Source organism: Agelaius tricolor, unplaced genomic scaffold (assembly GCF_023055355.1).
Source record: "Agelaius tricolor isolate 1412-34295 unplaced genomic scaffold, bAgeTri1.0.p SCAF_2, whole genome shotgun sequence".
In the NCBI taxonomy this organism is placed as follows: Eukaryota; Metazoa; Chordata; class Aves; order Passeriformes; family Icteridae; genus Agelaius; species Agelaius tricolor.
The window spans coordinates 30178526-30193115 of NW_027269262.1; the positions used below are offsets into that span (position 1 = coordinate 30178526).

General features: G+C 36.6%; 1 protein-coding gene across 3 annotated transcripts in view; it reads right to left on the reverse strand.

The window, feature by feature from the left end:
* The window catches only part of PTPN3 (protein tyrosine phosphatase non-receptor type 3), a 122783-nt gene that overhangs the window by 36508 nt on the left and 71685 nt on the right, over positions 1–14590 (reverse strand). For all 3 annotated transcript variants that reach the window (XM_071455187.1, XM_071455178.1, XM_071455195.1), the window contains 3 exons: positions 14017–14189; positions 9131–9265; positions 7472–7648 (listed from right to left, as the gene is read on the reverse strand). In XM_071455187.1, coding sequence (XP_071311288.1) covers positions 7472–7648; positions 9131–9265; positions 14017–14189 — 485 coding nt within the window. The remainder of the gene's footprint in view (positions 1–7471; positions 7649–9130; positions 9266–14016; positions 14190–14590) is intronic.

Below are 14590 nucleotides of genomic sequence, written 5' to 3' on the forward strand. Positions count from 1 at the left end.
CAAATGAAAGAGGTAAAGAGAAAGAAAAAAAACCAACTTAGGGTTTCATTTATAGACCTTCTATAAACTTACAGTAAATTTTTCATTATCTCTCTTTGGAGTCTTGAATATAGGATATAAATTCTTAGTACTATTTGATGAAGATTTATTTGTTAAATTATTTCACTTTAATTCAAACATATCAGCTCTAAATGATTGACTGAAAATTTGGTAACCTTTTAAATCAGGAAGAAAGGTGACCAAATATTTGACCGAGAAAAGTGACCAAATTCATTATCTAAAATAATTCATCAGAGACAGTGCAGCTGTGTATTCCTAAAGTTCTCAGCAGGTCAGCATGTTAGAACTGCAGAATTTTGCACCCTAACACAGTTAAAAACTATTTCTATCACTTAATTATTCAGCAATATGATAAAATACTTTAAACATGAATAACTAGCTGATTTTTTTTGGCTACACAGTGTTGCACAGTTTACCAAGTCATCCTCATTTAACAACACACAAGGATTGTATTTTAAGTCGATGAAAGACAACACTCACCAGACCAGCCATTCTACTTTTTCATCCAGGAAGAGAGCCCTTCCTTGCAAAGAGATTAAGCTTTCCATTGGTGCAGCAAACAAGCAATCACTTCAAAACTTCAGGTAATTTCTCTTCCTCACTTTGCAATATAACTAAAATTATGCCATTTCAATCTTGCATTCAGTATGGATTGATCTATTGCCAATTATCTTTAAATATAGGTCTTTGCCCCGAAAAATCTAACTCTCCTCTTCTGTCAAGAGGACAGAATAGAAAGGTTTTAAGGAAAGACCCCTCCTCCTCATTTTGGTGTGACCTACCAGGGAATTCTGCTATTCTGAGAACCAAGGATGATGAACTACAGCAGAATAAAACCCCGAGAGAAAAGGGTCAACTGAAACAATAGCACTGTAGCAAAACTCCCCCTTTACAAACAAGTGAAGGAAACATCTGTAGGTTTTGCCCTTGTGCTGTTCTTGAAGTTCTTAAAGCTTCTTTCATTGTAACACCTGCAGGGCTGGGGAAAGTGAGTATGCCAGCATTTCCATTATCACCTCTTTTCTGAGGACTCACCATTACAACTGGGGTTTTTTATTCATAAGCAAAATAAGTGGAAGATACTTGCAGCAACACCTTTCTCCTACCTTTTAGAGGAATTTATACACAGAATATTCAGCATTTCTGTGAAGAGAATAACTGTGTAAGGTGTCATAAGTTTTTTGTACTGTATACAGAAAACTCGAGGACTTCATGACATACACAAGCTTTTCAGTGATTTCCTAGAAATTTCAGTCATTCACCTTTGTAAGCTGCTACCATCTTTAAAGGGATATTTTGTTACTCTGCATTGCCTCTATTGACTGTGCATAATTTACTGGCTTGCCAAGAAATTTTCATGTGTTTTGATACACAGCAACAGCTTGTATTGCTACAAGGTTTGCCTTATCACAGATTTGTAATTCAGCTTTGAGACTTTCCATTTAGATGCAAAATCATTGCATTTTGAACTGGCAAGGAAAGTATAGTACATTTGAATAAGGATATATATTTAAAAAGCAAAGTTTGCATCTAAGCAAAATATATACATGTACTCTTTTCATGTATATTTGAGTGGAAAAGCACTCAAATATAAAACTTAGTCTTTATACTCAAATATAAAACTTAGTAGTAGCATTGTAATTCTAATTTGAAACATTCCCAGCTCCACTGTCTAGTATTAGAATATCTTCTTTGAGAAAGGCTGAAGTACACAAACAAGGATAATAGAATTTTGTGAAATGCAACAGATTTCGTAGAAACAAAGAAATTATCATATCTGTGTATGATTAAGTACAAGGGGGAGGTTCACTTATTTGTAATTTTCTACCCAAAAAGTAGCTACAGGAACTCAGTTGGATAAATCTGAAGAGTAATTTTATCAATAGTAAAGCTTTAAAAATTTTCCTCTTGTGAAAAATCATATTTTAGTTAAACTAATGATGTGTTCCCATAGTACATTCACCAAAGCTCACTACGCAGCTACAGTTATTGTCTATCAAATGCTAAGCTAAAAGAATTGAACAAATGAAGCATCCGTTCAGGAAATCTATTTTCAGTGCAATACCTTCACCAGATGATGCATCACACTCACACTAGGAACGTATGTGCACTTCCAGAAATTCATAGCACAGTGCAAGTGAATTTCCGTTCTGTATATTAGTTCATCATTTCATTTCCTTCCCCTCCAACTCTGGGGCTGCACACATTACTCCATCTGTATCACTAGCAAAAGATAGTTTTACAATGGTAATTGAAAGATGCTTATAGCTTTGCAAGCATTTCAGACAAAAGTTTATGCAGAGACATATTCCATTTATAACAAGAAGAATTATAGACTGAAAATAATTTATGTTGGAAGGGAACCTGAGAGGTCACCTAAACTCTTATTCAAAGAATAGACACCAAAGCTACATGAGGGTATTTGGGTCCTTGCCATGTTGTGTTTTGAGGTTTTCCAAGGATGGAAATAACTCCACCTTTTTGCTGGTGTATAAAAAGGCTTAAATAATCAAAATGTGATTCTCCCTCCCCTAATTATCTTTTGAGCATTTCCCTAGCTATAACTTGCATCCAATGCCTCACGCTTTTGCTCTGCATCTCCAAGAAGAGTTGGCTCTATATTCTTGATAATCCTCTTTTGGCAGAGCAAGGCACCAATGTGACCAACCCCACCTCGACTCCCCCAGCCTTCTGGTTCTCATGCATCATCTGCTTGCACCTGTGAATATCTTGCCAGATTTATCTCATCAATCAATGTATGACTCTAAATATATGATCTATACCATCTCACCTGTCAGGAGGCTTTTCTTGCTGACTGTTACTATACCTTATCACTTAGAAATATGTTTTACAATAATCTTCTTTCTGGTTAGACAGAAAATTCCACTAATCTCTTCTGTTTAGGCCAGCAAATCTACTCTAAAAAAGTACCAAAACACTTGCTCCTACACAATCTGCTGTTCCAAACCAAACAGACATGTTCAGTTTATTTAATTACAAGGTGAACAGGAGAAACTGAATACAAATCAGACAACAAGACCCTCCTCCACACAGCTTATCAGGTTGCTTTTCCAAGCCAATAAGCCAGTTATTTTTTCTCTTTAGCACCTTGTATACTCTGCTGGTTTTGGCTGAGCTAATTTTCTTCAGTGTCCAGTATAGGGCCCTGTTTTGTATTTCTGCTGAACTGTGTTTTGGATTTGTGCAGGGCTGATAATACAGAGATATTTTTGTTATTGCTGAGCAGGGCTTACACAGAGCCAAGGCCTTTGCTGCTTTTCATACTGCCATGCTGGTGAGGGGGCTGGGGGGGCTTGGGAGGACACACAGCCAGGACAGGTGACCCCAATTGACCAAAGGGATATTCCAGACCATATGCCACCATGCTCAGTGTATAAAGTGGGGAAAAGAAGTAGGAAGGAGGATAAGTTGGAGAGATGGAGTTTGTCTTCCCAAGTTACTGTTATATGTGAGGGGGCCCTGACCTCCCAGAGATGGCTGAACACCTGCCTGCCTATGGGAAGCAGAGAATTAATTCCTGGTTTTGTTTTGCTTCTGTGCATGGTTTTTGCTTTCCCTCTTTAACTGTCTTTATCTCAGCCTATGGGCTTTCTAGCTTTTACAGTTCTGATTCTCTCTCCCTGATTCCATTGGTGGAGGAATGAGTGAGTGGCTGCATGGTGCTTGGTTGCTGGCTGGGGTTAAACCAATGCAAATTTATATATTCTTCCGGACAAGTACTCTCCCCATTAGAAAAGTGCATTCAAAAACAGGAAGAAAGGCATTAAGAGAGCAAACAACAGCTATATTAACACACCAAAGTATTTCATCTATGATATAAAAAAACAATTTAAAAATATTTTCAAAAACACAAGCCATTAAACCTGAATTTAAAAGGTCAAAAATCTCTTCTCCTCATACAAGGGAAAGGGGAAACAACTGTACAGGTAACATGACTAAGATTATTCTGAGCTGCCAAAATAAATTACTGTTTGTTTCAGTAATCGTTTGCATGTAACACCTTTTCTTAAAGAAACTTGAGCTTACTAACATTCAGTTAAGGGGCAGGGGCAGGTGCTGGCCACAACACAGGCCTTCCCACAAAGCCAGATGAAAACCTTAAGTCCATGAAGAGAGAAGAATGGAGTATACTCCTTTTCCATACTGAATGGTAGAAAACCATGCAGCTTCCCACAGCAAGGTTCTTGGAGGTTAAGAGCATTAAACAACACTGTGTTTTTCAGTTTTCATTTCTTGTCATTAGTTTGTTTTCATTTCTCATTGTCTAATGAAGGGTGAACATCTGTATCACCCCTCATGTACCCAAAGATGCTTGAGAAAAAGGAAAGGAAAAATGAAAATAAGAAAGAATAAAGCCCAAAGATCTGTAAATAGTATTCGGTTACATTGGATTTAAGTTTTCATGGCAGACCTTGGTATTTCAGGTTCACCAAGTGTTTAAAAAATATATTATTGAAAAATTTAAAATTACATTTTTAATTTATACCAATTACCTTAACATAAAGACACTAGTGAAATCATTATAGCAGTTTAAATTGTCACTTATTTACTTGAGGGCAAAGGGCAGGCTAGTTTATTTTAAGGAGTTTTTCTTTTAGCTTCTTCTAAGAGTTCACGTATGAAGAATCCTACACATATTAAGTTACCTTTTTTTTTTTTTTTTTTAAGCTACCAATGCCAAGAACCAGACCTTGCACTGGGGATGGCCAGTGCAGCCTCTCAGGAGAAAACCTAATACCTGATAAAAGATCAAGCATATCAAAGTACATGATTGCAAAACAACTAGTCTAATGCCCCAGTTAAAACCAAGTTTGATTTGAAGGTCACTGCATAAATCAAGGATGTCTTGGAATTTCCCAACCTGATATTGAAACGTGTCACATATTTCAGTATGACTACTTTATTTTTCCTGTACCTTTTCCCCTTAAGTGACACAGTAGCATACAGATCAGAGTGGTGTCAGGGAAGGCAAATCAGCAAGGATGACTTGTTCCTCTACATCTGTGAGTCTCTCCTTACTCCAAATTTGGAAACTGTAGTGGTACATTTATCAAGACAGACTGCAACAGTGGTAATCTTCAAGCACTATGCCAGGCTAGACAAAGCAAAAATTGCAGTAAAAAAGAATTCCCTGGACAAGCCCATCAGTCTGCCTTTAAAAATAACCAGCTGTGGGTTAAACCTGCTCAATGTGTGTGGGCAAAAGCCCAGGGGAAACATCCACATTTAATACTAAGGATATGCAAGGTAAACTTTTTTCTTACAAAATAGATTTAGCTGATAGGTTAGGATTCCATCCATCAATGTTCAGTGTCCATGGAAAGATTTTACTACACAAACATGCTTAATTTCACTTTGCATATTTCAACAAAGGAAGTGAAGTAAGTAGTAACTACTGTAAGATTGCAAAAGGAAAAAAACTGGAATGTGGACTAACAAACTTCAGTGTAGAGAAAAAGTGGGATTTTTTAATGGCTACTATTTTACCTCAATTGTTAAAAAGGAAATTATTAATGACTGTTTTACTTCACAAAAATCTAACAGTGAATACAACACAGGATCATTTATTCCATTCTTCTTCCAAACCACACAAATTGAATTTAATTACTGAGATTTATGCAGATTTTCATTTACTTGCAGAGTATCAAATATTATAAACATACACAAAAAACCTGATACTGTATTAGGGATAAGATGTAAGAAAAAAACCAATGATTTATATGTGGTAGTAACAGTAAAAATCTCCACAGTGAGCGATATTTCTAAGATTCAACAGAGTCACTAGGGCTCAGAAAATAAATGAATGTGCTATTTTCAAATTTAGAACATCCTTTTTTTCATTGTCTGAGAAAAGGCATGAAGGCAGGAATTTCCACTCCGTTCTCAATATATAAATATATATAAGATAACTGAAACAGGAAGGAAAGAAAAACCTACAGGGGAAGAAAAGAAAAAGGAAAATAAAAGAAGTCCTACAATGTGCTAGAAGGCAGGACACAATTTGCCAGTCACAAAACACAGCATGGGAACATAATTTTCTGTCTACAGCTTCTACCCTCATCATCTCTTCTTATGTCTGCCTCTCAGTATTTTTACTCAGAAAATACTTCTATAAGTATATCATCTGCAAACTTTAAAACACAGCAAAGACATGGCTTCCTACCTATGACTATTCACAACATCTAAAGGCCTAATTTTTATGTATTATCATAGTTACTACTGCCATTAGTAATAATAAATTGTATTAAGGTTCAGCTGTCTTCCAGTCAGAAATATAGAAAAATGAAGTGACAAACTCAAAACACTTAATATACTCAAAAGAGTAACAAAATCCAAATATGCATACAACATGTCAATCTTCTCTTTTTTTTAAATTGAAAACTCTCTGTTATAATGTCACAATAATATTATTATAGAATCTAAAGAAAATAGTTTCAATCAGAATTTAAAGCGATATGTAGTACCTGCACACTGTCACAGAGGCAGGTGTGTCCCATCAGCTTCCATTAAGACATTGCTTCTCAAAATACACTTTGGCTTAAAGTCACTAGGCATCACTAAATACCATTTTTCTTTTGCAGTGCTACAAAGGAACACGCATTTCAATACACAGCATTCTCCCCAGCTCCAAGTTTTAAATTAACTGTTTTCTTTTTGAGACTGAACAATTAATGATTTTGTACATTTGTGATAATCTGATATTCATTAAGAAATGAGTGTAGCCATACATATAATGTAATATATGAACAAACAAATAATCAGAGTGCACAAAGACAGGTGCTTCAACTTCTGGCAGCAAACCTAGCAGTTGTTAAGGCACTGCAGAGGAGAACAAAGTAGGTCCTCAAGGGATACAGCCAAAAAGCAGACACTGCCTTTAGACAAGCCACTGACAGTTCCTCTGAAGAAGAAAAAGATGGATGGCCACCAGCATTATGAAGTTCTTGAGTATACTTAAATGCAATACCTCTTTCAACTGACAAGGCTGAGCTGATGATGTGGAACGTGAGTGAACTCTTAGAAGAGTTCACTAAGTCTTTCTCCCCACAAAAAGAGTTTCTGACAGTTAGGAAAGGGTTGCAAAAGCTACTAGGAAACAGAATATTACCAATTTGAACAGACATGTCTTAGTAGTTCTTCTAATTTTACTAACAGCTCAACTACTATGTATTGTTTAATGATGAAGGGTTGGTATGCTTTTGACTTGCATTTTGCATCATGGCATTTGCAGTATAGAAATTGGTCAAAATAAAGCTTATGCAAACAAAACTGAACTCATTGTAGCCTTACAACTGATTGCGACTATTTCACACTACAGCTCTTTGGGATTTTTGTTTGGTGCTTTTAAAAAAATCAAAATAAGCAATGGATTCTTTGCCAAAGTCCTTACCTCCTCTGTGGACTACGGTTCTGAGAGAACTCTGAATCACTGTCCTTTGACGTTGGAGAGCCCTTATATGTGTAAAAAACATCCTCTGTTTCAGTAATATAACTAATCTCATTCGTAAGGTTATCTACAGATGAGTGTCGTGGTTTGCGGATTTCATGGCGTAGTCTAGGACTCCGCCTTAAAAACACAGAATACAAACACAAAGGGGAAGATTAGAATATTTCATGAAACTTTATAAAAGAAAAACTTATATCCTATTGCAGTTATGATCTGAATCTTCATATAAGTCTCACTTCAAAATAATCAATTTTTAACCATTCCGTATGGTGTAGGAGGCAATCATACACTGCTAGGTTCAGTACACTGAACTGATTGGTGTTTCTCCCCCTGTAAAATGCAACTTATCATGTTTTAATCATAGGGTGATTCAGGTTGGAAAGGACTAATGGAGGTCACCTAGTCCAATCTTCTGCTCAAAGCAGGGTCAACTAAGGCCAGAGTAGGCTGCTTAAGACTTTATTCACTCATATCTCAAAAAATCTGAAGGATGGAGACCACAAAGCTTCCCCAGGCAATGACTGTCCATGTGGTGAAGCAGTTTTTCCATTGTATCATGACAAAACCTCTTTTGTTTCAACATATACTTGTTGCCCCATTCTCCCACTCTGCAATAGTGAAAAACCTGGCCTAATCCTGTAGCTGGCCTCCTCCTAAGTAGTGTTATTAGGCATCTGGGCAACCCCTGCTTCTCCAGGTTGAACATGTGTCACTACATCAGCCTCTCCTCACAGGGTAGGTGCTCCAGCCTCCTGACTACCTTGGGGTTGGTGGTCTTTGCTGAACTTGCTCCAGTTTGTGTCTGTTTTACATTTGCAGACAAAAAGGGCTGCAGCATTCTAATGAAATCTAGAGAATGCTGGGCCAAAAGGGCATCACTTCCACTGACCTACTACCTACAACCCTGTCAATTTTGCCAAGTTGGACTTGTTTGCTGTCAGGGCATACCAGATGGCTCATGTACCACTTCTGCCTATAAAGATTACCAGGCTGTTTTCCAGAAAGCTGCACTGTAGACAATACTGTTACACTGGGTTCTTATTTCCCAGGACACTATGTTTGTCTCTGTTGAATTTCATACATTTCCTATTGGCCCATTTCTCCAGATTATAGAGATGACTTTGAAGAGCAGCCCTGGCCCCAGGCTTATTGACTCACCTCCCAGTTTGGTGCCATCTGCAAACTTTATGATCAACCATACCATTGCCTCCTCTAGATCATAAAGAGGTTAAGCAGGAGAGGTCTCAAGAGCAACCCCTGCAGCCATCTACCTTTTTTTGTTGTCCAGGTAGAGTGTGACACATTAACAACTCCCCTCTTAGTCCAGTCATCCAACCATTTGAACATTTTTTTTTTTTTAAACCATCCTCTTGTCCACCCATCCGGAAACATAATGACTTAACTTGGGTAAAAGATTTTGGCAGACAGCATGAAAGCCTTGTTAAAGTTGAGGTGACACCCACCCTTCTGTTGTCATATATATTCTCAGAATAAAAATGTTTAAATATATCTGTACACACTACATAATTATTCTGCTAGAGTACATACAATTAGAAATGGTAGGAGGCTAGAAGGTGTGGAAAAGGCTGAAAATGGATTTACCAATTGGGGGTAACAGGAGGTGATCGAGAAGGAAGGCTTTTGGTCTCTAGGTGCTCAACTGATAAGGATCGTCTCATAGATGGGTTCCAAACCATCCCACCTATCACTTTTCTGCAGTACTGGTTGTTTACGGACCTGGAAAAATATAAAACAGCTATATGTGAGTTATTTTGCATAGAAAACTTAAGATATGCTTATGAAAGTCAATTTCATAATTTAAAGCATCCCCCTGTGCTTACCCCTCCTTACTTATGCGTTTACATTCTCACAGAGACATTTGCTGTCCCTCATCTGTGACAATAGAAGTGATTGTTAATCCCTGCTCCATTGCTTATCACAAGCCTGGATAAAAATAACTTTTTCTGAGAATTATTTTTAACCCAATTGTGTTTAAGAAGACAGAGGGGAAAACAGGAAATTCAGTATGTCCTACTGGTACTGAACTGAGTGCCTGACAAAAGACAGTTCAAATACAGGTAATATGTTCTGAAGCTTCCCTGTTAATATTCACAAAGGGGTAACAATTCAGCAGGAGCTTCACTGAGCACAGGACAACTTTACCCATCTACCTGCTGGCTCATTCAGAGCTAAACCAGACGAGACTCTATTGTGAAAGGAAGCCACCTTGGAGTGATGTATTCTTTATAGAGATAAACCATTAAAAAAATCTGACATGAAAATAAGATCTCCAGGTCTGGACTGCTTCTTTTGACAAGAAGAAGAAAGATTTGAGAAGAAAAGGGCTGCAACAGTATAAGTACCACAGCTAGGAAAGCAGTAAAAGTATCTTAATAGTGAAAATACACAGCATAAAGAAAATCTTGAAGTAGACTGAAATTGAGATAAACTAACTCTTATGCATCATTTTATACAGCATTCCACGAGTCAAGCTGAGAGATAAGCTGCTCACCTTTAAGTTTACAGGCCTAGGATTTCTCATAGAAGAAACAATTTATTAGTTACAGAGAAAACGCTTTTGGCCCATTAAGCCCTGAACTGTACATAATGGGCAGCTGGGTTAGCACGCTATGTAAGCATCTTACTAGAGAGCTGAAAAGCTTCAATTTTACATAGCATTACAAAAGAATAAAAAATAAATAAAATTAAAATGTCGCTAAAGCTGTGGTTATTATGCTAAAATCAAACCTTAAGCATGCTTTGCATTGTACTACTTTTTGCTAATATAAGTAAAAGAAAAAGAAACCCATTATTTTTTTTCATATATACTGAAGTATTTTGCATATCTTGTTCATGATTTTAAAGGAAATCAATTCCCTCATTTTCCAAATGTACTTTAGAAGCTTCTCTATGTATAGAAAACAGAGGAAAAACTTAGTATGAAGCATCTACATACTACAATCAGCTACCCATGTATGTTTCCATACCTAGTAAACAAAGTCCATCAACTCAGGAGAAGCTTTTGGCTATACTACCCATTTTATTTTTCTAACACTTTTGAATACAATGACAAGGTACCAGCTACTCATCTTCTTCAGAAACAGATGTCTTTTAAAGAACCCTTAGATAGTTGGAGCAGAGGGAAAGACTGGAAAAAGATGAATGCATTATGAAAAATGCATTGCAAAGAACTCCATATTAATAAGCTTTTCATTTTTACAAGTGGCTGTTGAGGCATTTTCCAACACAGACAACTTGAAGTGCAGCATAACTCATGTGATGGAAGCCAGAACCCTAAGCCCTAATTCTAATATTAAACCCCTAATCCTGACCACAAAATCACTTATAGGGTAAGTCTCTAGATATTTCAGTTAAGGCACAGAAGATAAATAATCTCTTGAATTCAAGTAGATGCCCTTCAAATGCCAAATATCAGCATATTTCTCAGCAAACATTCTGGAAGGCTGCCAAAGCCTTTCTGGAATGGACTGTACTATCTGTAAATGATGCTTCCTTTCTCCTATCTATTACTGAAGCTATCCTTGGTGAAAAATACAGATACATTTTTTAGCTTTTCAACAAGGAATGAGAATGCGTCTAGGAGAGGTTATTCAGCGTTCAGGCCAGAATTTACCTCTCAGAATCTGGGAGAAGTGATTCAGTCTGCTCCTTGAATAAGGCTTACAAGTGATTTATACAACTCAGCAGCTTAATTTAAATGGAATGCCTCTAGTGCCTTAAGCTAAGAGAATCAAGAAGCACACAGGTACGTGCAAATAAGAAATTGTACTCAAGTACTGCAACTATTTGAACTGATGCAATAACTGCCAGGCTATCTGCCTCAAATAAGCGTAGAACAAGAAAGCCACAAATTGCATAGGAAAACCTGTGATACTTAAGATGGTAAAACCTGAAAGTAGCAGCCTTCAAAGCTGATGGAAGCTGCATGAAAAGAATTCTTGAATACAAGTCAGTCTTAAAACCTCCAGGACTGCACGCTGTGGTCAGTGGAGCTTTTGTGTGCACATTTGGTTTTGTGGTTTGGTTTGTCTGTGTTTGATTTATACAATGCAAAAATTTTTTCCCTTTCAAAAGGGAGAATGCAGAATCACTTTTTTGGTTGTGTAACTTCCACATGAGTTCAGAGCATCCTTGAAAAGGAACATGGAAAATCTTACAGCATTCCACAACCATAAACAAGTCGGAAAGTAAAAATTTTCAATATGTAAAATATGACCTCAGAAGTGACTTTTTCACAATGTTTTTTAAATCTTTTGAGAAAATAATTTGCTGAGTTCATAGGAACTACTCAAAGTTTTTCAAAATTACTGTTGCTTCTTATGTAGTTAAGGAGTCTTTCATAGCAATGGTTGCTGAATTACCTCTTCCTCATGTAGATCCCAAAATTCATGCTTACTGCTGGTATAAATAAGGCCAAAGACGTTATCCTAAGCTGATGGAAAGTATCTCCATAACTGATTCTCCTCCTGGAGATTCCTTAGAACTCTAAGTAAGCAATTCAGCAGAAAATGCCTCAGAGCACTGAAATTACTTAAATGGAATTATTTCTTAGTAATTCAGATCAACAATGAGAACTGTCCTGTATGCTACAGAGTATTAAGAAATTGTAAGAGCAGATTTGTCAAAATTAAAATGTTTGGTAAAAAAATGAAATTATACTAAACTGGTACCCTTTGGAACTCATACTGTTTTCTTTCTTAACATTACAAAGGCTGTGGAATCACTGTGCGTATATATCTGTCCTATAGGAAGATCAGGATTTTCAATCTCTTTGCGAATTTGAAAGAAATAAAGGACTCCAGGACTTGACAATCCAACAAACTTTGAGTCACCTCAACACCTCCACTACAGGAACAACAAGGTCATAACACTCCATAAATGAGTTAATTCTAAAAATAGGTATTTTTGAAATGTTAGAAAATTAGAATACTGTTTGTACAACTAGGTTTTTTTCCCCATGACCTAAAAACCAGATCATCTAGCTATGACCTAGTACTAGGTGAAAACATGGAATTATACTCCAGTAAAAAGCATAACATTTTATCAGAATTCCTACATTGCCCTCAGGGGTTAATTGCTTCATTTACAAGCAATACCAGTGCACTTGGTATTAATTTCTGCAGTATCAAGAGACATCAGAGTGTGAAGAGCCAGAGAGCCACCAAAGTCTGAGGAGGCATTTGAAGCATGTTGATATCATTCAGAAGTTGAAGCTTATCCAAATAGAAGACAGAAAATCTCCAAGTCTGACAAATTATATGTAAAGTTAAACTGTTACGAGAACACACTACAAAAAACTCACAAAAACACACTACCCATGAACAAAAACAAAACAATAAAATACTTCTCCAAAAATCATGAGAAGAAGAAGGTTTCTAGAGAGTCTACAGATCATCAAAGGGTCAAAGAACCCCCCAGAATCTCACATCCAGGGAGGATAATGACACAAGACTTTCTTTTTCATTCACTATTAATATGAAATATTTTTTTATATGTTTCATTACAGAATGTTTTTGGGGGGTGGGGTAGGTGGATTGGGACAGGTTGGATGAGACAATGAAGCCACAGGACATGACATCTTTGTAGCTGAATTGCTGATAAATGTAACAACAGAAAAAAATGAACATAACGGAAGAAATCACTGTGACTGATACTTATCAAAAAAATGTAAAAGCCCCTAAAATAAAAGAGCAGAGTAAAAAAAAAATCACACAGGATAGCCAAATAAGGGCTAACTGCAAAGAAATGGAGAGGGACATTACAACGTCATGTGACTGGACAATAAACCTGCAGCTTAACTTTAATGACAATAGGGCTCAGTAACTGCATATGGGGAGGAATAATCCCAGCTTCATATAGGAAAATCACAGGCTCTAAACAATTACTTCCTGGTAACTAAATCTTAAACAACACCAGGAGACTAGTGTTTCTAGTGCTTTGTAACTAGAAGAATCCAATGAGACAAATAAAGGATTAGAAGTGTCACAACAGGGCTATCTTGAATACCTGAATGGGAAAAAGTTTTTCATCTTTGTGTCAGTAATAAGTGGTTGGTGTGATGCAGTCCAGAAACTGCCCTAACATATTAAACAGAATGTGTATATGACACTAATGGCTAAACATTTCAAAACAAATCTGTTCTGAAATTCTCTTACGAGATCATTAGCTACATGACATTTTTCCTTTCCAGTGTTTTTATACTCCAGACTGAAGCAACAAGTTGAAAAAAATAGTAGTAAAACATATATCCAAACACCTTTTGAGGCAATTATAAGAAAAGTTCTACTGTAAGGAGATCACATTGCAGAAAGTGAAACCACAGCCATATAACTTGTCAAATGGTTCATATATAGACTGGAACAAAGCTATGGACAGGACTCAACTCTGCCACTCCAACTTGAGCTACTACTGACACAAATCCTCCCATTCCCATCATAGAGCAAAACATGCTTTCACACAATACTTACTTTGCTGGATTTCTAGAACCCAGAGTCCAATAATGTGATAATATCTTTTTTTCATGAGGTAGTGACTTCTTTGCCTGAAAAAATGTGTGATGCTCTACACAAGATTTCCAAAGATTTTTGCATGCTCTGTAATTTAACATGTTGAAGGCAACAATATGCTCTCTGGATTCATTCTGTAACAGTAGGGAACACCATGTTTCAACATATACAAGTAGATGAAACAGTAAACAAGATCATAAAAAAACAAGAATTATTTTAAGCTTAAACATGAAAAATACATTGTGGCAAACAAACAAACAAACAAAAAACCAGCATACAGTAGATTTTGAGCTGGAGATGGCCAAAATACCTCTATGACTATTTGAAATTAAAAACTGCAAAATGTGCACTTTACAAGTTCTAGAGCAGTAAAGATTTTGTATATATGAGTATCATGTCATACTGATAAATATATTTTCAGGTTTCCAGTCAGATTTTGACCTCTTAAGACAAACAAAATTCTTTAAAACATTCAATTAAGGGTGCAATGTCAAAAGGAAAAAAACCCTCATTCTTTGAATTCAAACTCTTCATG